The sequence below is a fragment of the Sipha flava genome, unplaced genomic scaffold, assembly GCF_003268045.1.
Source record: "Sipha flava isolate LNK unplaced genomic scaffold, YSA_version1 289_pilon_pilon, whole genome shotgun sequence".
NCBI classification, from domain to species: Eukaryota; Metazoa; Arthropoda; class Insecta; order Hemiptera; family Aphididae; genus Sipha; species Sipha flava.
Genome location: NW_020272960.1, coordinates 17,315 through 41,032, shown reverse-complemented (window position 1 = coordinate 41,032; position 23,718 = coordinate 17,315). Strand labels below are relative to the sequence as shown.

Here is a 23,718-nt window from a genome sequence, read left to right as displayed (position 1 = left end):
TAGCTCACTTGTTTGAAAACGTTGCTATAGACTATACTGTAATATTTTTACTGAATTCCTACTCTTACTGAAGTACAATAGTATTCTATTATAATAACTGAGTTTGTGAACTGTTAACCAGAGCCGGATTAAGGATCAGAGCCGCCCTGGAGCAATATATATTTAATAGGTATTTCTTATCAAAAAGTCCTTAAAATAATATATGTATTTCATGTAATATAATATATTTATATGAATCTGTTAAACGATTTAATAAAAATACAACTAGTACCTTATATTATTACGTAAATAACTATACTACAAGCTTAAAACGCCAAATTATTAAAATCTTTAATTCATACATAATATACACACTCATTATAGTGATTAAAGTAAATACTTAAAATACTGTATAATAATATAATAATTTAAAAAAAAAAATCAAATACTTATGTTTAACAATATGTTTTTTCCTCAATTTGACTGTAGCAAATTTATTAACAAGTTCCTCCCACTTAATTTCTCTAACTATTTCATACTCGATGCACAGTATTGACAAATCTGACATTTTCTCTTGGTCTAAAGATGATCTTAAATAATTTTTTATTCTTTTCAAAACTGAAAACGAACGTTCGCCGCTAGCATTTGAAGATGGTAGAATACAGATAATTCTTAAAATAATTTCTATGTTAGGAAATGATGCTTCTAATGATGATGTTATTAAAGTTTTATGCAATGCAATAAATGATTTCTTATTTTCAGCTGAAATATTTGCCATAATACTTTTAAATTGTATTAATTCTTCTCCCAAGTCACTTTCTAAATCTATATTATAAAATTCAACTAGGTTGCTACTTTTTTTTCGAATTTTATCTTATGATTCGTTTTCAATATTTAATAAAAATCCAAATTTATTATTTAATTCAGTATAACTTTCCATTCTCCTATTTAATTCAAAAATTAATCTGTCAATAATTACTAAAAATGTTTCATTTTTCATTTTTTCACTTCCCATAAAAATAACGTCCAAAGTGTTCGTATCATCATCTAATAATACTGGTATAATTTTTTTTCTTGAAGTTTCCCAAACAAATGTCTCACAACCACTTTGAGATTTTGCTTCTTCTAAAAATGTATAGAAAGAATTTCGAATTTCTTCAATATAATCCTTCAATGAAGTATATAATGAAATTACATTAGATAAATCAATATTTTCTAACTGAAGTGCTTTCGAAGTTGCTTCAAAACGTTTTAAAATTGGATACCACATGCATAACATAAATGAAAATTCCAAAATACTCATTTTTTTATAAATAGATTTTGCCTCATGACATACTGCTGGTCATTGATTTTTATCTGAGTATATTACTTCTAGAACATTTAAGATTTCTTTGTATCCGATATTTAGGGATTTGCATACATCATACCTCGATGACCACCTAGTTTTACATAAATTTTTGATACTTAACGAACCTTCAATTGTATTTAGATATTTTTCTAAAAGTTCCCAACGACTTGTTGAGCTAAAAAAAAAAATTAAAAACCATCTGTGTGTTGAAAAAAAAACCGAGTCCCTTCACTGGTAGCTTCAGCAGCGTTTGACCCTACCAAATTCAACGAATGCGCTGCACACGGTACAAACAACGCTTGTTTAGATATTCGTTTAATACGAGCCTGTAATCCATTGTATATGCCTGACATATTTGACGCGTTGTCATAGGATTGCCCTCTACAATTTTTAAAATTAATATCTAAATCTGTAAAATGTTGAATTAAAGCAGTTTCCATATCCTCACCTTCGTGACCGACTGATTTAAGGAATCCCACAAATCTTTCAATGATAGAACTATTATCTGTTATATATCTTATAATAATGGTCAATTGGTCTACTTTGGTATTATCAGGGGTCGAATCAACAATGATTGAAAAGTATTTTGATTTTTTGATTTGAATTACAATGTTATCAATAACTGTTTTGCTCATTAATGATATAAATTCATCGCATATTGTGGATGACAAGTAAGACACATTACCACGGCCTTTATTTCCGTGGTTCGATATATGATTTCCAAGGAATGGATCGAATTTAGAAATGAGCTCTAAGCATCCTAGATAATTTCCATTGTGTTTTGAACCAAAATTTTCATTTTCTCCACGAAAAGCAAGCCCTCTTTCTGATAAAAATTGTATTGTCGAAACTACGCGATGTAATACATTTTTCCAATAATTAATTTCGTTACTAACCTGTTCTTGCAAAGCATTATCTATAACCTCAGTATTTTTAGCGGTTCTTAAAAACCACTTACGGACACATGTACTATGAGATAAACTTTTTTCGTGTTCTGCAACTAAATGGTGACACTTTTGCCAATTTGTAAATCCTACAGATGGATCACTAAATACTTGTTTTTTAGTTGCAAAAATAAGACATTGAAAACAAAACAAGGCATTTTTTGATTTCGAATAAAGAAGCCAAGATCTATTTTTACATTCACCATTAAGAAGACGTCTTTCAAATATATTACTTGGAAGTTTTCTTAATTGTTTGCCATACAATCGTTTAGTATTTTTAAAAATCGATATGGTCCCTAATTTCAAATGGTGGATTTTTTAACAAATAATTTATTATTTCAGGAGAAGTAAGATTCCATTCAGCTGGATCTGAACTTGGTATAGTGACGGAACTCTCAAATAATGATTTATCATAATTACTGCTATTGCCCTTTAAACAATTATTTTCGACAACATTTTCAAGTAAAGAATCTGTTTTATCACAACTTTGTACGATAGAATTATCTACCGATTCGTCAACATTTATTATTGTTTGAGTATTTACACTTTCAATTTCAATATTAAGTGGAGAAGTCTACAAAAACAAAACAAAAAAAATGAGATGAAAAATCGTAATCTGAGTTGTAATTTTGAATTTAAACGTGTATAAAAAAAATTTTTTTGATTAATCCTTATTTGATTAAGATAATATCAGATTAGCTTACCTTTTTAAAAAAACTGTCCAATTTTTGACATTGTTCAATAACATCTTTATTTTTTTTATTTTTTTCGATTGCCTTTTTACGATATTCACTACCACTTAATTTAATTCTTTTAGCACTCATCTTTAAACAACTATTATCGTCAATTGCGAACTTTCAACACTAACACTGTTGTAGTGATAACCGATGACCGAGTACTGACTTATTTGTAATTTTATCCAGATATTCAGATATTATTATTGACATCATTATATAATATATATTACTTTATATATACCAGATACGGGCATACGGCGATACCTACATTTAATAGGCGCATGCATGTACGTATTTTAACAAAGATAAGACGATAACAAGCGTAGTCAACGACGCGACACAGGAAATCGATCAGACAAAACTGCAAAAGTCGTTTATTTATAACACAATTTTACAAAATTCTATGTAAACTGTGATTATTATTTATTACCACTGTAATAATGATTATATACACTATGCGCTAGTCCATCTTAATAATAATATTATTGACACATTATTTTACTATTTAGTACCATAGCTTATAATTTTATATTTTAAAATATAATATTACTCGATTTAACATTGAAAAAAAAAGTGCACGTATTTAATATTAGTATTACAAAAGTTATATGCCGCCCTGGAGCAAAAGCTCCTTTTGCACCTATGTTAATCCGGCTCTGCTGTTAACTATAATATATTTTGTGAACGAAAGGACCGAAGGAACGAATCATTTGAACTCGTTCCTTTTCCGGACCTGGAACGATAGGAACGATTCATAAAATGGAACGAAAAATCCTATCACTACAATATATACCTACAAAATATGATTGTCCCAACAACGATAAGCCGTGAATATTCCAGACCATTCTCGTATAATTAAAAATTATAAATATCAAATATTGAAACACATAATTTTTTATTTTGACGTTTACATTCTGTGGGGGTTTAAGCCACCCGATATCCGCCTAAACGATGCCTCAAACTATCTAATTGGTATTTTTAATGCTATTATAAATATATGTAGTAGCATTGATTAAATATACATATATATATATTATATATATTATATTCGTATGTATCTTTAATCAATGGTAGTAGGTACTACTATAGAATATACTTTTTTAGTGCTTATTATATATATATATAGTATATATTTAGTGCTTACAGGCATTTAAGAACTTTTATTCACTTCTACCACTTTTTCCAGCTATCACGATTTATTGCTGTTTCTATTGTTATTTTATATTGTCCTTGATCACTCTATCCACCCACCGTTGACGGAGTCTTCCTCTTAGCTCTTTTTTTCCAGGGTTCCTGACGAATACATTACGAATAAAACTCATTTTTTCATCATTGATTGATTGAGTATTAGATACTCGAACGTGAAAACCTCCTTCCGCCACTCTAGTACATGATCGTAGATTAGGTTATTTAATTTACTATATGATTTCATAATACAACGATACAGTGTAATGTGTATTTATAGTTTATCAAAATAGTCGAAACAATGGATACAATTGAAATTTTAAATTATAATACAAGTATTAAAATATTATTTTTATACATTCATACTGATTTTTATTAATCTCGTTCGTTTTAATTGGCTCATTGATTTCTCACAACCTCGTAATGAAGCAATTATAATATTATCAGCGATTTCGGCGCCCGAACGAAGTTCACGACCCGAAAATTTACAATTGAAATTCAAATAAATGCCATTATCACGTCGAGCGTAATTTCGAATTTTTGATATTTTATTTTATTACAATTGCATTAATATTTTATCGAACACATTATTTTTACAATATTACGACCTACTAGTGAGCGCAGTTGTTTCTAGATTTCTCGAGCTGTTTTTTAAAATTGTTTAGTCTGGAAAATATAATAAATTAAACAAAAAAACAAAAATAAATGAACGAAATTATTATAATAACGCAATATGCTTAGCGTTTAGTTAACTGTTTGGCCGCCAGGTTACGCGACGATCACCATTCGTTTCGGTTGAGACTTGAACATTGCGGCCTCTGATTATATTGTTGATTTTCCATAAAAATAGATACAACTTTGTTACTTGTACGGTATTTCCTTTTGTGATGTGATCTCGTGATCCCTCTCTGTTAGACGGTCCTATAACAATTCATTATAAATAACCGTTTCTAGTAACTCGTTTTGAAGTTTAAACGTCGCAATGGAAGAACACGTAAATTCCCTCGCGCTTCAATACGATTTGTTCGTTAACAGCACACTTAAAATGTTGGATACCGCGACCGAGAGAGGTAAGTCGTGTACACAATGGATACTAAGATTAGTGATTTGACGACGATGCGTGGTATCTGAAAAAGTTATTGGTTTTTAGACGTGGGTCGGGTTTTTTTTTTAATTTTTTTATTTAACCAAAATTTCCGTATATATGCAAACAACGAAAGTTTCAAAATGCAACAACATCGTTGTGAAAATGTAATCTAGGTAGACATTTTCTGTGACTACCACCACTGTAGAAAACGGTAGGTACGATTTGCGTTATGGTATTTGTGATATCACCGCCCCCAAAAAATAGTGTCGTGATCCAATTTTTTTTATTTTTGAGTTAGTAACGCCATTTTAGCCCATATTTTTCCATGTTAACCATGAAATAGTATCTCAACTATAACCAAAGGCATTGTAAAACGGTGTTGTGTATAAATACTGAAACGATGATTTCCGGTGAAAAAAGTTGTAACTTGATTTGTTACTAAATTTGAACAAGATAACCAATGAAATCTATAGTAACTAGAATATTATTATTTTGGTTTTAGATTTTTGTCTACTTACCACATATAGTACATTAATGAGTAACCGTCACTCTGGCTTACTTTTGTAGGTTTTTGCTTAATCGTTCACAATTGATAACAACTAATAAACGTTACATAATTTATATGTGGACTTTATATATTTTATATCTTAGGTAGAAAACTCACAATTCAATTGGAAAACATCAATTGATAACAATGTAATTAAATGGAATATTGTGAAAGAAATAACTACATCATATAAAAAATACCTCAAATATAATTAAAATTAAGTACAATTTAAGTAGTACAACAAATATTATTATCATTAACGAGTGGAGCCGGTAGGCGTACCGGCGAAGTCCTAAAATTTTAAAAATTGAAGTTCCGTTTTCTTCGGGGAAAAAAAAATGCAACAATTTTTAGTTACGATTGGATATTAGAACTAGGTAGTTTCTGCGTCGGGCTACCAGCTTTAAATCGGACTCGGTAATTTCGCCGCCAGGCTATTCGCTGAAATTGTTTCGTCGCGACTGTTTCTCCGACGAACTATTCGCTGCGATCGTTTCTCCGCTATCCTATTTTTTTTCGTATCGCATCAATAAAAAAAATTTTGGTTGGCCATACAATTTTAAAATGTTGATACAATGTTTTTCACACATTATCTTAAAAAAATAGGATAACAGAGAAACGATCGCGGTAAAATGAAAGGCGACAAAATGAATGACGGCGAAACGAACTAGACTCCTTTAAACGGCACAGTCCTATTTTTTATTTCTTTGTCATATTGTCCCCCTGGAAATCTTAGATAACTGACAAAAATCCAAAAATATTGAGAGGAAAAAAATATGTAATTGCATAGAAATCCGCGCTTTAATTATTGCATAGTGAACGGTAATTTGTTACGACGACGAATTCAAGGGGCTGTTTGTGGTGTATCGGGATATTTTTTCAGTGTAACAGTAATGGTTTATCGTTTTTTTTTACTTAGACGCTTACCTTATAAAAAAAAATGTTCATAATAAAAATGAGTTACTTATAAATAAGTGTAATTAATTACATTTTTTTGTTGCTTAAAACCAAAATAGTATTCGATTTTATTAATAATTATTAATAAAAAAAAAAAAAAAATCAATCCAAATATATGGTCATCTTAGTTATTAACCATTGGAGTATGAAGTAAATTTCATTGCACAGGAATATTGTCCATTTATAAGCGTGTCTACACCATGTGATTGAAAATTCGTATAACCCAAAAACAAATGATTTTCGCCAAATTTTTTTTTCATATCATTTTTAAGACGTTAAAATAGCAAGGTTTTTACAATAAAAAAAAATAAAAATAAGGGTGTCTAGTATTGTAACAAAGTTCCTTATTTTATTTCTAATATTGTTTTTACATATTTCTTCTTCTTCTTCTCCTTCTTAACCTTTCTCCCAACTATTCGGGGTCAGCCACCCTTGTCCTAAAACTCCATTCATCTCGATTTTCTTTATCCCCTATACACACACTAATGGCCCTCATATCATTCTCAATCATATCCAACCATCTCTTTTTTGGTCTTCCTCTTCTTCTTTTCCCTTCAAAATAATATTGTTTTTTCATTAATATTATTAAGTGTTATATCATATTGTATTTTAATATTCATTTGACCAGTTGTTTTATTTCAATTAAAGTTTGATATGATTACTACCTAGTTTAATTTGATTTATTAGCAACGACGGTTATTACTAAGTTAGACTTAAGTCTTGATTAATTTTTTTTATTCTTATTTTTTCATTGAAAACAGTCATAACTCATACATTTTTTTAACACATTCTTTATGGTTAAAAATATTCCCTGAAAATTAAATAAGACTTATTCACTTGACGGATTTTAAGAAAATTCCTAAAAAAAGATAAAAATAATTTTTAAATTTATTATTTTTGAATGTTTATATTATATTTTCTGAACATTTTGTAAAAGTGAGTTACAATACTCTTTGTTGGGGGCAGATTTATCTGATTTTGAAAGTACTTTTTATTCTCACCAATTATTTATTACTTATACAAATTTATTTGCTTCTTATTTATAATTTCGTAGTTCAAGAACATAGGTGTATTAAAACAATTTTTGGACATCATATATATAAATTGGATAATTTTTTAAATGGTTTTTTTATTGAACCATATGGTTTCAATAATTGTGTTTACCTTTGTACTTCTACAATTAAATATGTATATTATTTTATTATTACTGTTAAACAAATTTGAACTAAATAATTTGAATTAATAAGAATTAAGAATTTGATAATTATAATTATTAAATATTTAGAATATTCTCAATTGGTTACAAAATTGTTAGTTAACTGTACTTAATTTCATGTTATTGTTTACTAGATTATATGCTAAAATTAAAAGTCATTGATGAATTAGCACATCAAATTAATGAAAGTGAAAATGACAAAAAAACTATCAAAAATACATTAGAAGCTGTTCAAGATGAATGTACTAAATTGACATATAAACTTAAAACTTCTGCTCGCCTATTAGATGAAGTTCAAGTAGAAAAACTAAAACTTGAAGTTGAAAAAGAATCTTTGGTTTGCATAATATTTAAATTAGTATCATTAATTGTGTATCAATATTAAATAAGTCAAATATAGTTATAAATATATTCTTAAAATGGTTCCTACTATAGATTTTATTTTTTAAATTTTTATTTTAGAAATCTCAAATAAAACAATTATGTTCTGTTTTAAAAAAACCTGATGATAAAACTTTTATTCAATATTCACAAAATAATCATTCAGATTGTGCCCTAGATGGAAAAAGGAATCTTAATAACACTGGTAAATTATATCATTTATTTAATTGATATTTTTAGTTTTAATTCTCATAGTTTTACATAGGTATCAATAATTTTAATATTTCAATATTAAATATTTAAAATTAAAGTTTTCTTTTCTTAAGATTTTTTACTACAATTATTTGTTAAATGTTAACAGTAGCTAACATTTGAATAACATAATTATATTATATCTATATAATATTTTATTTTATTTTTCAGATGCCTTGTTATCAGATATAAGCTATAGTTATTCTGAAGATAGTTCATATGAAAATGTTATAAAAAATGTCAAACATAATTATATACCATTAGTCAATGTACCAAAATCTCCTTCTTCAAATACTGGCGTTAACACAAAAACATGTGAGGTAATTAAATAATTTTATTCAATTTTTTAATGGTTTTATTTGTTGAAAATATATCATTTTGTATTTTACTTATAATTTAAAATATATTATACATATATATATATATATATATATATATTTATTTTTTCTTTATTTTAGATAAAAAATGTAAATGTTAATGGTGGAAAAATTATTGCTACAACTACTTTGACTATGGATTTAGATTCTATTAATGCAAAATCACTAATTAAAACTCTTCCAACATTAAATTCAAAAGACACATTGCTAACACCATTAAGTGGTAAACATTAATTTACACTATATTTTGCATGTTACTATTTATTTATCAACTATTTTTAGATTCAGTAGAATCATTTTCCAGTGACTCTGAAAAAAATTATAAATCTATAAATGATAATAAAATTGACCAAAGTATTGAAAAGAAACACAATTTTGTTCAAAAAATGATTGTTATTCCTGAAATTTGTGGACAATGCCTTAAGAAGTTAGATGATAACCTATTAATATGTTCTTATTATTTTTATAAAATATTTTATTTGTGTATATAATTTTCAGAATAAAATTTAATACCTACATGGTAAAATGTCTTGACTGTAAAACAATTGCACATTTAGAATGTAAAGATTTCATTCCAGTTTTTTGTACTTTTGATGAAAACAAAAGCAATGCTTTAAATGTAGGTTAATTATAAATTAATCCTTAACAAATTTTACAATGTATTTTTTTTTTTATCTATAGTGTGGTGTCCCACCTTTAATTGTTTACTGCATCAATGAAATTGAAAGAAGAGGAATGGGTACTTATGGATTATATAGAGTATCAGGTTCTGAAAAAGAAGTGAAAATTTTAAGAGACAAGTTTCGTAAAGGTGTTCCTAATTTAAATGATGTTGATATTCATGTTCTATGTAGTTGTCTTAAGGACTTCATACGCACACAAAAAAATCATCTTATAATGCCAAGTGCTTTATCTAAATTGACTGATGCATTGAAAGCAAATGATGTATCTGATTCCCTTAGACAAGGTGTACTTGAATTGCCAGTTTCTAATCGCAAAATACTTGCCTTTCTTATTCTCCATTTGCAAAAGTATATTTTTATATTAAAGAAAATATTAATTTTTTAAATATTAATTTAAAATGAATTTTTGTTTTATAGAGTTGCTAGTTCATCAAAATGCTCTATGGATTATAATTGTCTTGCTATAGTTTTTGGGCCTACAATTGTAGGTCTTTCAAGTACTAATTTGGATGATTTGCAAATTAAGTCTGAAATTGTTTCTGAAGTAAATTAATTAATTTCAATTATTTTTAAAAATACAATATTTTTTGAAAACTTAGTTATACATGTAAATTTAAATATAAAATTACATTTTAGTTAGTAATAAATCAAGGGTTTAAATGTTAAACCTAACTATTGAGCTATCTCAAAGTTTAGTTTTAAACCCAAACAATTATTAGATTTAGAAATATATATGTTACTAAGTAGGTATCTGTATTTATATTATTTTTACTAATATATACTAACCATTATAACTATGCACATAAATACTTATTATTGCTTAAAGTTTTTAAAAACTATCACTTTATTAGGTTTTAATAGAACTACTGAAATTGCATCAAAGTTTTTGGCATAGTTTTATAAAAGCTGATTTTGCATCATCTGAAGAATTATTGAATAGTACTCCAGCTCGAAGTCAACATCAAACACCAATATCATCCAATAAATTCTTTTCATCTGGGTAAATATTTATATAAAAGTTATTTTAATTTTTGTTCAATAAACTTTTTCTTTTTTAATAGAATAAAAAGGCGAATATTAAGCTCTCCGAAAAAAATGAAAATTTCAAAACCGGATGAATTTGAAAACAATTGAATTCAGTACTTAATGAAATAAGTATAAGTGTCAGTAATAATGCCAATTAATATAGGTACTATTTTTATGTGTTTTTATTTTCTTAATCATCTTTAAAGTATTTGACTGAAGAATTTTTAAAAAAGGCTAGTTGAGCATTTGTTATATATTTTTTTATCTTACAAATATCTTATTTGTATTGTTTTCTTTTAATTTACATATATTATACATGATTATATATGACAAATAATTTATTTATTTCTGTGCATCAGTTTAACATAGAAATTCTTTTGTCTTTTCAGTAATTTGTTTTCATTATAATAGTAATGTTATAATTGTATTATTTTTGTGATTGTTATTATATTTTTAATTTTTACATACTAAAGTAATATTAAGATAATCTGTAAAAAGAAATGTTTCTTTTTTTACAGACTGATAGCACCAGCTTTTTTTTATTAATTAGTTAAACTTTTTTACAAAATATGTAATAGATAATTAAGTAGTCAAATTTTTTATACTATCATTATCATACATATTGTATTAATGTAAATATTTATTGAATATAAAGAGAGAAAAATTCAAAAATAGTAGAATTACAATTTTTATTGGAGAGGAACTTAATTTGCACCTGTTTATTTTCAACATTTTAATTTAATAAAGACCTTGCCAAATAGAATGCTTGTAAAAGCTGTTGCGTGTTGCGCTGTAACACGTAAACACATTGTAACACCAATTACAAATCTAATAATTTTTGTCACCGTACATAATATACATAATTACGCTCTGTGTTCGCTTTTTGTTTGCTTTGGAAATAATTAACCGTTTTTTACGTTTTTAAGCTCGTTAAGTTTATAAAAAGTGCGCGGATGACTGGTGTCGTTGTTGAGTCAGTCTTCCTAATATTTCTTCACTTAAGGCGATTGGAAGCAGCGTATTTATTTCACGTTTTAGACCAAAAAGCCTGACAAGATTACGCATACTTAAAATGATCATATTTTAATTCTGTAAAAAGATTTGAGTTGATCGACCTTTTTTCTAGGTTATTGTGGAAATCAATTTTTGATATTTTTTTTAAAATTGTTTTTAAATCTTATTTGAGTTTCTAAATTTTTTTTTAATTTTTAGATTAACTTAAGTGTCTTTTTTAAGAATGTTAAACAGTTATTCTAAAATTGACTTCCATAAAAACCTAAAAAACACAACGACAAGTACAAATATTTTTACAGAATTAAAATACGATCATTTTGAGTTGACGTATTTTTGTCAGGCTTTTAGGTCTACATCGATTGAAATTAGTTTCTTTGTCGGAACAAAATATTTTATTTCATCAAATGTAAAGACATGTGCATGCGCGTGCGGGCCATAAATTGTTTCCCGGAAACGTTTGATACCGGCGCGCAACGCGAGCCGCCAGCGTACCTATATATAATTCCTAAATAGACCTATAATGAATTCAAATGAATTGCAATATATTTATAATTTGGTATGTTTACTGTAATGATTTTACACAATATATAGTCGTTGCCAGATAAATTGAGACGGCGGCGGCGGCGCTTTTCATTAAGTGTAGCCCAAACTAGTCGCTGGTAGTTTGGTGCTAAGGTCTCACAGTCAGCTACGACGCGCGCAGTAACCAGTTCGAACCCGGTTCAGTGCAAAAAATTATTTGCAGAATTTTCTGTACTCTCCCGTTCTGGTTGCCCTACACTGCTAAAAACAACTAACCTAACCCGGTGTGTTTTGACCGCGCAAGCACTTCAGTCGTATCAACAATATTTGTTTATTATAAATGTATAAAAAAAAATGACTCGGCTAACCAATGACAATATTAATTATTAATAGATCTCGACATTATGGAATATACTAATAGAGATGGATATTTACTCATTCGTGCCAGTATTGTGTTCGTGTTCATTTGTACTGAAAACATACGCTATATAATAAATATTTTTTTTTATAATGAGTTCAAAAATTAAAAATCGTAAAGCTAACAGTCAAGCTAGGGAAATAATTTGGAATGTTTTTAATTATTTTAAAGATAAAAATGAATACATGGCTAACTGTAGGTTGTATACGATGACTGCAGAAGCTACTGGTTATTATACGATGTCAGTTAAACGTATTGTGTATGAAGGTAAGAAAAACATGGATTTAACTGGAAATTCTACATTGGCTACATTTACCACTCCTGATAAAAAAAGGAATAATGTGACAAAAATTAAAGCTTTAGTTGACGATTTCGATAGATGTGCTTTAAAGCGAATCATCACAGATATGTATACGGTTGATAAAATTGTACCTACTGTTAAACTTATTTTTGAAAAACAAAAACAATTTATGAATTTGGGGAGTACTAGAACATTAAACAGAATAATTTCGGAAATGGGCTTCAAATTTCGTAAAACTGAAACTAATAGAAAATTGTTGATAGAAAAACATAATATACGTTTGAAAAGAATAGAATACTTAAAAAAAATACTTGATTTTCGTAGACAAGGTAGAAAAATAGTGTATACTGACGAAAGTTATGTATTATCATCACATGTTGCTAATAAATCATGGAGTTCCGTCGATGATGACAATACAGTGAAACAAAGTTTAAGTAAAGGAAAACGTTTAATAATTATTCATGCTGGAGGAGAAGAAGGTTTTGTTCCTAATGCTTTACTAACATGGGAAGCTCAAAGCTCTAGTGGTGATTACCACGATAATATGAATAAAGATAATTATTATAAATGGGTCACAGAAAAATTACTACCAAATTTAAGTAAAAATTCTGTTGTGGTATTGGATAATGCGACTTATCATTGTCATCAATCTAACCGTGCTCCAAGCTCAAATAGCTTAAAAAAAGACATGGTAAATTGGTTGACTGAAAATAATATAAGTTTTAATTCAACTATGTTTAAACCACAACTTTACGATATAATACGTAAACACAAACAAGTGCTTGTTAAATATTCTTTAGATGGTATATTAAGTAAAGAAGGCCATGATATTATTAGACTACCACCGTATCATCCGGATTTAAATCCCATTGAAATGATTTGGTCACAAGTAAAACAGTACATTGCAAAACAAAATCATAATGGTAGCATCAAAAAAATCGCAGAACTGTGTAAACAAAAAATGGAATCTATGGGTGATTCTGAGTGGGGAGCAGTTTGTGCAAACGTGAAAAAATTAGAAGAAGAAATGTGGAAAAATGAAAGTTTTATGGACATCGAAATGGATAAATTAACAGTAACGTACGGAGATGATACAACTAACGATAGTGATACAAGTACTGAAGATGAAGACGATGATTTGGGTGTAGCACCACTACAGCCATAACAAACTATTGTTATGTATATTAAAATGGTTATTTATAATATTATAATGCATATAGATGTTATTATTATTTCATCATATTATTATTAATATTATGTATTATTATTATTATTATTATTATTATTATTATTATTATATTAATTATATTATTTTACAATTTCTACTTTTTGTTCTTAAATAAAAGATTATTATCGAAATATTTGATTTTAAATTAATATCGTAAAATATTTTTTGTAACAATAGTTGGTTTATTGATGTATTTTCGGTAATAATATTGAAATACGGAGAACCACTGGTTTTCCGTTATCGCGCCGCCGCCGCCGTCTCAATTTATCTGGCAACGACTGTACCTACTGTACGATTATGCCCGAAGTTATCTATGTATTTAGTCGACACTTAGGGTCTTAACGCACTGCGGTATTTTCGCCGTCGGGTCCGAACGGTTTTACCGTTCGCGGATTTTACGACCCGCACCGCATTGCGATTTTTTACCGCTAATACAATAGGTGTTATCACTCAATTTTCGCACCTAAACTGGCTAAATATCAATTTCTAATTTCCATAAGAAAATTGAATATTGATAGTTGATAGTACAGTGGTTGGTTAACCAACTACTATGGTCTGTGATCTACTGTATTTACTATATTTCACTATATCTAATACTGTAAATTTAAATTTTTTATACCTACGTACCACGATTTGTACACAAACACCTAAATACATGTAAGTAAGTTATAAATTAAATTATTAGTTAATTTAATGCATAGTCCTACTTATTATATTACATTTAATTTATTTAGAATGGAGTTAGATGATTATGACAATTTATTTAAAGTGATTGCTGTCGCAGAAGCATTTGGTGAATTAGAAAAAAAATATAAAAATATGCAAAATTACAAAATTAACCGTTGACTATAGTCACAGTGGGTTCCTTCCCATCGAAACAATGTGTTTACTTTACGAACGGTACAACGGCAGCGCCGTCAAACCGCAGCATGTTGCGGCGACCGACGGCGGAGAACGGCGAAACCGTCGAGTGCGGTGCAGTCCGTCTAAATATAGCAGTTTGGTGTGAACGTAAAAACCGTTCGGGTAAAACCGTTCGGACCCGACGGCGAAAATACCGCAGTGCGTTCGGACCCTTAGTAGTTAGTACTTAACGGTGCTACATCTAAAGTTTAGTTTCAGTGCAGTATTAGTGTATTAGTATCAGTGCTTTAGATATTGATTATATTTTTATTATTCCAAGATCTCATAAAATAATGAATAACAAAGATTATAGATACGGGACGAAAAAACGTCGGTATTTAAGTAAAACAATTTTATCTAAAAAGCAAAAATTAAAAAATTTTATTAAAACAAAAGAAAACCCAATAATTGATCACCAGGTTAGTACAAAAGTACCTTAATAATTTGGTATATTTTAATTCGATTAACTTTCATGAACATATCATTATAAGCTATTTTATCAGGTTTCAGATTTAGGCGCACCGGTTGCTGTTGGTGATGAAATTATTTTTAGCAATTACTTACAAAAGTATGTATTATAAACTACAATAAGTTGTAAAAAATGAGGAATAATTTACATTATATTTGTATAACAGACATGATAATCGAACGCAGATTGAGGCTGAAAGAGAAAATATAAATTTTAATACTGTCGAAAAATCATTAAATAATATAATACCTGTCGAGTAAGTGTTGGAGTAATTTTATAAAATTGAAAATTAAAATTAAAAAATAATTTATAATTTTTAAAGGGTGAAATGTAGTGGTCGACGTGTAGTTGATATAATAATTTTATTTGATGCTATTAAAAATATTGACCACCACTCATTCTATTGTACTTTCAAAAACTTAATTTTGGTAAAAGAAATCAGAAATGGATTTTTTTCTGAATTTGTTTTTATGTGTAATTTTTGTAACAAACAAGAAATAATTACAAATGAAAATCGCGCTAGTATGCCTGTAAATTCGGCAATGGTAGCTACAATCGTAAATACTGGACAAGGGTATACACAACTAGACACATTTTCAGCTTTTTTAAATATGCCTAATATGAGTAATCCGTTATATCAAAAAATTCATAATGACTTAATTAAACACACCGAGAACACAGCTATAGAAGCAATGGAAATGGCTGGTAAAGAAGAGGCTAGACTTGCAGTGGAAGAAAATAACGTAGACGAAAATTGAATACCACTAATTACGGTTGTAGCAGACGTTACATGGTCTAAAAGGTCTTACAAAAGTAACTACAATGCCCTTTCTGGTGTAGTAAGTATTATTATTATATTATATTTATATTATCGTAAATAATTTTTTTAAATTTTTATAGGCTGAATTGAATTAATGTTTTTAGTGTAACTTAAAAAACAAATAGACGTAGATACTTAAAATTTTCACCTAATCTTTAAAGTTGCATTTTTAATACATGATAACATTTACAAAATATTTTTAATATTTTTTTAACAATTTATAGACATTTCAAATTTTTGTTTTTTGAAACTAGAAATTTTTCGCTAGCTAAAAAAAGCTTAAAAATAGTAATTTAAAGTTCTTCATAAATATTAAATTTACCTAATATAAAAAGTTAAGTGTAACTCTTCAAATATTTTTTATAAAGGGGTTAAGTAACGTTAAATTTGTCGAAATTACGTAAGATTTCGCAGTATTTTATGGTTAAAAATTTATAAAATATTCAATAAGTCGTTTTTAAAAATAATTTGTTGGTAATAAAATGTACATTTATATATCAATATTATTTAAATTGCATAAACAAAATACTACTACTAAATATACAATATATATATATATTTTTATACGATATTTATTCTAACACTTAAACTATTGAATACTAAAGAGGTAACAACAATATATGCATAACCTTTACTTATTACCTCCTGTGAGTACAATCTTCAAATATATTTGCATTGAATGTTGTATGAATGCTGTACATACATTTATGACAGAGAAAATTTAAAGATTTAGAAATGGTTGGTCAAAGTTTTCAATTTAACCCGATTTAATTACCGCCACTTCGTCATAGCTATTGACCCATTACTAGTGTCTACTCAAGTAGAGCTCTTTTTCGATTCAAATGATTTTATAATATCATCGAGTGATTTTCCTTTTGTTTCTGGCATTACGAATTGACCAAATAGTGCAGTGATAATACAAAATCCACCAAATATTGACCAAATATTTAACACTCCAAAAGTCGATGACATTGCTGGATATATTTTGCAGGTTATGAACACTACTACATATCCGAAAATATTAACTACTGCGCACATTTTACCTGAAATATAAAAATTATAGATTATTTGTGCTTATAGTTATTTTATTATTTTTATGTGAACAGAAATAATTTTGAATAAAATTAAAAATATATAATCTGCGATACACACAAAAGATATTTGCCATCTGTTATACACTTTTAATTATTATTTAATTATTAATTAATTCAACGCAAGTTGTACGGGTATATATAACTATAAATTATAATATTATATTTATGAACAACTAGTGTTTAATAGCACAGAATAGCACAAGCAAAACAGGCATTTTACCAAAAGAAACACCTATTAACGTTAAACACTGTTAGCTTAATCACCAGGAAAAATCTTATAAAGAGTTTTGTATGGAGTATATCTCTCTATGGGGCAGAAACATGAACGATATTAAAAGCGGAAAGAAAAAAGATTGAAGCATTTGAAACATGATGTTGGAGAAGAGCACTGAAAATTTCTTGGACAGAGAAAGTTAAAAATGAGGAAGTATACCTAAGAATGAACGAACAAAAAGCAATATGGACGACAATCAAAGAAAGGAGGAAAGAATGGATCGGACATATTATGAGAAATAATGAATGGATAACGACAATAATAGAAGGAAAAATAGAAGGAAAAGCTGGAAGAGGTAGACCAAGAACACCATTTATGAAACAGATCATAGACGATATAGGGGAAACCAACTATAAGGAACTAAAAGTAGCTGTAATGGATAGGGATAAGTGGAGAGCCATCAAAGTCATTTAACCAATCTAAAGATTAAAAAAAAAAGTGTTTAATAAATGTTGACCGCACTTGAATAAGATATTTATTATAATATATTTTCGATAATATTTAGATTTAAAACGTTATTGCCATATCACAAGGTTTCGAAACTTGTTCTCGGTGACTTTTACTTTCAATTATCTTTTCTTTATTCTATGGGTTAGTTAATTTTCGTGTCTCAGTATATGACCCATCATGTCATTTTCACCCATCATTTTTTCAATTAGTGCAGTGTTCAAAGTACGTTAAAACGATATTTATAATGCCTATTCCTAATTCAATATGGAGAGAAATCCATCCAATTGTTAATCATTTAATAGTTGGCAAATGGTCCCATTAACCGGAGTAGTGAGTCAAAAGACGATATTTTCTGTGAGTTAGTTAGCATACAAATCAGAAGAGCCTGTCTTGAGTCTATTATTGAATAAATAAATTAATTGTGAATCCAATAAGTTATGGCCACTATGTATTTACATTTTAAATCAAAAATTGAATAAGACATTTATTTGATTTTTAATTATTATACAGTATGTCCCATAAGTCCCATATCACCCTTAATATCTTCACAGGAAATCATTAGGTATATTTAAACGTGGTTTTTTTTTACAATACTTAGTATGGAAATTCTAATCGAAAGGCATAAAATTTAATTTTTTTTCTAAAAACATTTGTGATTTTGTATAGTTGGCACTTTACTATAGTATGGTAACTTTATAAAGTTCCGAATATTTTTTTTATGATTGTAAAAATTCAATAAAAAGTAAAAACAAAATATTCGTTAAAATGTACAGCACACCGAACAATTTGTATTGATTATTTATATCACCGTGCGTTATAAATAGTATAATTTTCAAAATACTTAATTTTTTTTTTTTTTTGATTTATTTAAAAGTATTTGAAAATTTTAATATTTTTTGTCTTTTTGTTTTTGTAAAATGTATGGTAAATTATTTTGATTAGAAAAAAAGTTTTGAAAATGTATTAAAAAATTGCTCATACGTACCTTTTACTCGTTAATAAAATAAATGTAGCAATGTTGACAATACTCGATAAAAATTACAAAAGTTCTAAACATTTTTGTAGTTGATAATTTGTAATATTTCCACGTTTAATATTTAAATTTTGATATATATTATATATCAGTATAATATAATATGATATATATATCAATATATATATCGTATTGTGGATATATCCACTCGTCGAAAGAGTACCTCCGGGATAGTAGTACCAGGAGTTTTGAGGAAAATTTTAAAAGATAGACGACTTAAATTACGGTAATGAGTTTTTATGAATAATTAACAAACCTATGTATAATAAATTATTTTTTTTTTAAAGATGTACAGTGACGAAGGCAATAGCTTTTAGAAAAGAAATGAATCTTAGTCACAATGAAAGAGTCGTTCTTTTAAAACATGATATTTTGAATTGCCCATACCACGTATTTGGCTACCATGATGATTGTGCTAGGTAATTAATTTTTTTTTAATGTGTTACAAACCAAATGAACAATAATTATTTTTAAAATTAAGTTAGTGGGTTACAATACATATATGTATAAATTATATTTTATTTATTTTTTAGTTATTTTTGTAAAGGCCTGAAAGAAAATGAGGTTAATCTAGTTCCTCAAATGCAAACTTCTGGATTATGGGCTGATATCTTAGGGGCCAGAAATATAGTTGCACATTATGTATCGAGCCTGATCTATAATGTCAATAACAATGTGGTTGAAGGTTTTAATAACGTGATTGTCAAGTACGTTGGTGGCAAAAGAATCAACTATTCTTTACGAGGTATAATTATTATAAAAACGTATCATATTGTAGGTAAATATTGTATTTTTTTAAATCTTAAATTATTATTTTAGGATCCTATAGTGCTAGGTGTCATACTGCAGTGACATCGTTTAATTTTGGATCTAACTACATTAGTCACTTACATAAAAAAATGACTAATTTAAGTCCTGGTATAATTACAAAAAAATATATTAAAAAAGTTGATAAAATGTGCGAATTATCAAGAAGACGACGTTTAAATTTTAAAAAATCGACGTAATTTAATTGATATATTTTTAAAAATAAATATCAAACTACAACCACTTAATATTATTTATAGTTTTACAATGAACAAGCGTAAATTATTTTCTGGACCCGATGATGATTATGGAGCTGTGGAAATGGGTTGCGAAATAATTGATATGCCTTTTGATGAGTATCAAAATAAAAAGGAACTATTTTTGAAAAAAATAACATTAAAATCTGAAGAGATAGTAGCGATTGAACGAAGTACAATTGGACAGCAAGATAATGATATGTGGCAACAATATAGAAAGTATCGACTAACGGCGTCCAACTTTGGAAAGGTTTGTAAGCTTCGACCAACAACTTCCCGTGCAAATACTGTAAAGCATATTTTGTACGATATTTTTCAAGGAAGTTCAGCTACGAGGTAAGCTAAAGTTTTTTAATAATTGAGACGTAGTTACTAAATATTATTTATTGATTTATTTTAATTTATAACTATAATTTGTTACTATGTTATAAATTAGTATGCATTATATTTAAATATTATTTCGTTTATATAGGTATGGAATCGAAAATGAGTCAATTACCAGAAACGCCGTTCAAGAAACTTTAGGAATAACTATACAGTTAGCAGGTTTATTTATTCATAAATCTCTACATTATTTGGCTGCGAGTCCGGACGGGTTAATAAACGAAGACTCGATAATGGAAATAAAATGTCCGTCGAGTATAAAAGAATACACACCACAGGAAGCGGTTACTCTCGAAAAATTAAAGTATATGACCGATTATAAGGGGAAGCTTGTTATAAAAAAAACGGACAATTATTATTTTCAAGTACAAGGCCAACTTAATATTGCCGAAAAAAAATATTGTTATTTTGTTGTATGGAGCCCCAAAGGTAATCAAATTATTATATACCTAGTCGTTATTAATCGTTTTTAAATGTTTATGATTTTGGCAGGTTTTGTGATAGATAAAATATTTAGAGATGAATCATTTTGGAATACAAAAATTGAACTTTTTGTTACTCGATTTTATATGGAGTCATTACTTCCAGAAATAATCGATTCTAGGTTTGATCGAGGATTATCAATAAGACCAGGCATTCCCGAAAAAATTGTTTAATTCTGTCACCTTTAGTTTTTTATTTCATTTCTTATACATCTTGATTTTTTGTATATTTATTTATGTTTTGCAATACAAGAAATTTAAACAAGCAAAAATTGCACACTTCTTATAAGCTAAAAGCTTGTGTTGGAATTAATTAATAATTAGATGTTATAAATATTCGTTCTAAAAATTTTTTTTATAAAATTCGTAGTCAGTATTACTATTGATTTATTTTTAACTATAACTATTTATGAATGAATTACTTGTGATTTTTATTTTATGCAATTATGTAGCAGGCCGTTGACCTAATATGGGTCACACACGCATACTACTCTAATTACGCTTAATGACTTTTGTTATTGTATTATTAGATAAAGTTAGTTGACTAAAACCGGTTTTGGATATTGTGATGAATATTGCACCGTTGTTGAATATGCGGGTAGTAGGGAGGCACGGACACTCACACAAATGAGCATTTACTACTCGTACAACAGCAGTAAGCGACTTCAACTGTTAAACTAAATGCCTATCGTTTACTCCTTAAGCCGCGTACACACGAGCGCGCCGAACCTGTAATGCAACGTTGCACGCGCGGCGCGCTCGTTCGTGTGGACAGTATTTGAAACACGCGCGCGATGTTACTGCAACCGCGCGGAGAGAACCAATTTTTGTCGGTTTTTCCGACGAACACAAAGGAAATGTTCGGCGCAGTGTGGACGTGTTTATATTATTTTTATCATCGTTGAAACGCGCATACCGCTTTGACACTAGTACACTGTCGTAACCTATTTATTACTAGTACTTGTAAGTTTTTTATTGTAATTTGTACTTGTAATTACTTGTAATTTTTTGTCAATAATATTTCAAAAGTTGAAGAACTCATTCGAGTAAAATTTTTATATTGCCCACTGATTTCTTGAAATTTTAAATCCATTAAAAGTTCATTTCCACTACGTTTTTTAAATAACTCAGTGTGCCACCATCTTCGTTTGCGACCCCTTTCTTTTGGTACAGCACTTCCCAAAACAACTATTGCTGCACTACAAACTAGTAAAGCTTCTTCAGCCTCCATTTTTTATATTCAAATAATTAAATTTAAAATTACTTAATTAAAACGACTATGGTCAGTTACGGTACGACTCCGAACGTCTGAACTATGCGTGAAAATGTTCGCGGGAAACTGCGCTCGTTGACAGTGGATCGTTTGCGCAGCGCGTGTTTGTTGTGAATAAAAAATTATTTCGCGCCGCGCGTGCAACGTTGCATTACAGGTTCGGCGCGCTCGTATGTACGCGGCTTTAGAAACGGAGCACTTCCAATCCCCTTAATGTTAGTTTTTTAATTCTGTTATACTACGTGAACGAGAAAAGGTAAAACCAAATAAAATTCACTTTATCAGTTAATTACGACTTATTGCCTAACGATAAGTAGCGGCGTCCCGCGTCTGAACTCTTCTTGATTAGAACGCGGCACGTGTCAAGGTCAACACTTAAGGTCTATTCACACTACAACGGAACGGAGACGGGACGGAACCCGTCCGGTCATGTAACAAATATTGTTTCTATATTTTTAAATGTAAGCGTTCATATTTATCCGGAACGGTGCAACGGCCCGGGGACGGGCGATAAAAATATTCTTTGCGACTATTCTTGAACGGGTTTCCGTCCGGATTTTCCGTCAAATCGTATGAGAATCGGCATTTGGTGGACCGCATGTAGTCAAAAACATATTATTTGTTCATATAATCACAATTTTATTTTCAGCGTTGAACGTACAAGGTACTTACAGGCTACAACCAGTGTACATATTTTATATTATTTAAATTTTAATTAAATTAAATTATGAATATTAATTGTTTATTAATTATATTTATATTTATAATTATTTAATACATAATTATTAAGTTACATTATGGATAAGGAAAAGTCATATTGATTTTACGTTATCTATTTAATCTAGCCCTGTCCGTTCCGTTTAGTGTGAACGCAACAGAACGGGTGACCCGGACGGATGAAATTCTGGCACGGTTCCGTCCCGTCTCCGTTCCGTTGTAGTGTGAATAGACCTTTAAGCTGCTTCTAGCGAAGGTGTAATTTAATTGGCCTATCTACATTTTTAAAGGCGTCTCATTTTAATTAAATTTGATTATTTGCTTATTAGTTAAACTAGTCGTTTAACGCAATGGCCCAAAGTAATGATCTACTTTCTATTGAGCTGAATAAGTGGACAAAAAGCATGCTAGTTGACTTCATTATTACTCATTCACTACCTGCAGGTGTGAAATTAAGTGAGGAATTGTCAACATTCTTAAAAGGATCTTCTTCTAACCCTAATTCGCTATCTTCTGAGAACTCATTAAATGTGGCCACTATTCTTCAATCCGT

The 23,718-nt window shown here is 28.6% G+C and overlaps 5 protein-coding genes across 7 annotated transcripts; 4 read left to right on the top strand and 1 right to left on the bottom strand.

Moving 5' to 3' along the window:
- Positions 1-1,213: 1,213 nt before the first annotated feature.
- LOC112685732 (zinc finger MYM-type protein 1-like) lies at positions 1,214-3,208 on the bottom strand. Of its 2 annotated transcripts, none has more exons than XM_025557698.1 (2): positions 2,976-3,208; positions 1,214-2,845 (listed from the first exon to the last, which is right to left on the bottom strand). In XM_025557698.1, exon 2 carries the CDS (start codon positions 1,960-1,962, stop codon positions 1,516-1,518), a length of 447 nt encoding a protein of 148 aa, XP_025413483.1. In that variant the 5' UTR covers positions 1,963-2,845; positions 2,976-3,208; the 3' UTR covers positions 1,214-1,515. Both variants share the same exon structure in this region, with proteins under 2 accessions (XP_025413483.1, XP_025413484.1).
- A 1,730-nt stretch (positions 3,209-4,938) lies between these two features.
- Positions 4,939-10,948, top strand: LOC112685719 (rac GTPase-activating protein 1-like). 2 transcript variants are annotated; one of them, XM_025557674.1, is made up of 11 exons: positions 4,939-5,263; positions 8,135-8,337; positions 8,463-8,586; positions 8,805-8,953; positions 9,092-9,233; positions 9,293-9,437; positions 9,509-9,629; positions 9,692-10,041; positions 10,111-10,237; positions 10,545-10,693; positions 10,755-10,948. In XM_025557674.1, exons 1-11 carry the CDS (start codon positions 5,176-5,178, stop codon positions 10,825-10,827), a joined length of 1,671 nt encoding a protein of 556 aa, XP_025413459.1. In that variant the 5' UTR covers positions 4,939-5,175; the 3' UTR covers positions 10,828-10,948. The 2 variants fall into 2 exon arrangements, with proteins under 2 accessions (XP_025413459.1, XP_025413460.1); XM_025557675.1 differs by lacking the exon at positions 4,939-5,263 and adding an exon at positions 5,288-5,491.
- A 1,934-nt stretch (positions 10,949-12,882) lies between these two features.
- Positions 12,883-14,139, top strand: LOC112685740. Its single transcript, XM_025557709.1, has one exon. It carries the CDS (start codon positions 12,883-12,885, stop codon positions 14,137-14,139), a length of 1,257 nt encoding a protein of 418 aa, XP_025413494.1.
- Positions 14,140-14,541: 402 nt separating this feature from the next.
- Positions 14,542-16,465, top strand: LOC112685748. The gene is made up of 5 exons (XM_025557716.1): positions 14,542-14,859; positions 14,937-15,524; positions 15,609-15,673; positions 15,741-15,830; positions 15,897-16,465. Exons 2-5 carry the CDS (start codon positions 15,399-15,401, stop codon positions 16,330-16,332), a joined length of 717 nt encoding a protein of 238 aa, XP_025413501.1. The 5' UTR covers positions 14,542-14,859; positions 14,937-15,398; the 3' UTR covers positions 16,333-16,465.
- Positions 16,466-19,357: 2,892 nt separating this feature from the next.
- On the top strand, positions 19,358-21,435 carry LOC112685735. Its single transcript, XM_025557704.1, has 7 exons — positions 19,358-19,471; positions 19,533-19,664; positions 19,779-19,990; positions 20,065-20,248; positions 20,313-20,645; positions 20,782-21,122; positions 21,186-21,435. The coding sequence occupies exons 2-7, from the start codon at positions 19,570-19,572 to the stop codon at positions 21,347-21,349; spliced, it is 1,329 nt and encodes a 442-aa protein (XP_025413489.1). The 5' UTR covers positions 19,358-19,471; positions 19,533-19,569; the 3' UTR covers positions 21,350-21,435.
- The last annotated feature ends 2,283 nt before the right edge of the window (positions 21,436-23,718 follow it).

Bases quoted from the DNA above. Each gene is read 5' to 3' on its own strand.
- LOC112685740 (XM_025557709.1), top strand. From the start codon at position 12,883: ATGACTGCAGAAGCTACTGGTTATTATACGATGTCAGTTAAACGTATT.
- LOC112685719 (XM_025557674.1), top strand. From the start codon at position 5,176: ATGGAAGAACACGTAAATTCCCTCGCGCTTCAATACGATTTGTTCGTT. The intron at 8,587-8,804 runs GTAAATTATATC...TTTATTTTTCAG, and splicing joins AAGGAATCTTAATAACACTG to ATGCCTTGTTATCAGATATA. The intron at 10,042-10,110 runs GTATATTTTTAT...TTTGTTTTATAG, and splicing joins CTTATTCTCCATTTGCAAAA to AGTTGCTAGTTCATCAAAAT.
- LOC112685748 (XM_025557716.1), top strand. From the start codon at position 15,399: ATGAATAACAAAGATTATAGATACGGGACGAAAAAACGTCGGTATTTA. The intron at 15,525-15,608 runs GTTAGTACAAAA...CTATTTTATCAG, and splicing joins ACCCAATAATTGATCACCAG to GTTTCAGATTTAGGCGCACC. The intron at 15,831-15,896 runs GTAAGTGTTGGA...TAATTTTTAAAG, and splicing joins AATAATATAATACCTGTCGA to GGTGAAATGTAGTGGTCGAC.
- LOC112685732 (XM_025557698.1), bottom strand. From the start codon at position 1,962: ATGAGCAAAACAGTTATTGATAACATTGTAATTCAAATCAAAAAATCA.
- LOC112685735 (XM_025557704.1), top strand. From the start codon at position 19,570: ATGAATCTTAGTCACAATGAAAGAGTCGTTCTTTTAAAACATGATATT. The intron at 20,249-20,312 runs GTAATTTAATTG...TATTATTTATAG, and splicing joins TTAAATTTTAAAAAATCGAC to TTTTACAATGAACAAGCGTA. The intron at 21,123-21,185 runs GTAATCAAATTA...TGATTTTGGCAG, and splicing joins TGTTGTATGGAGCCCCAAAG to GTTTTGTGATAGATAAAATA.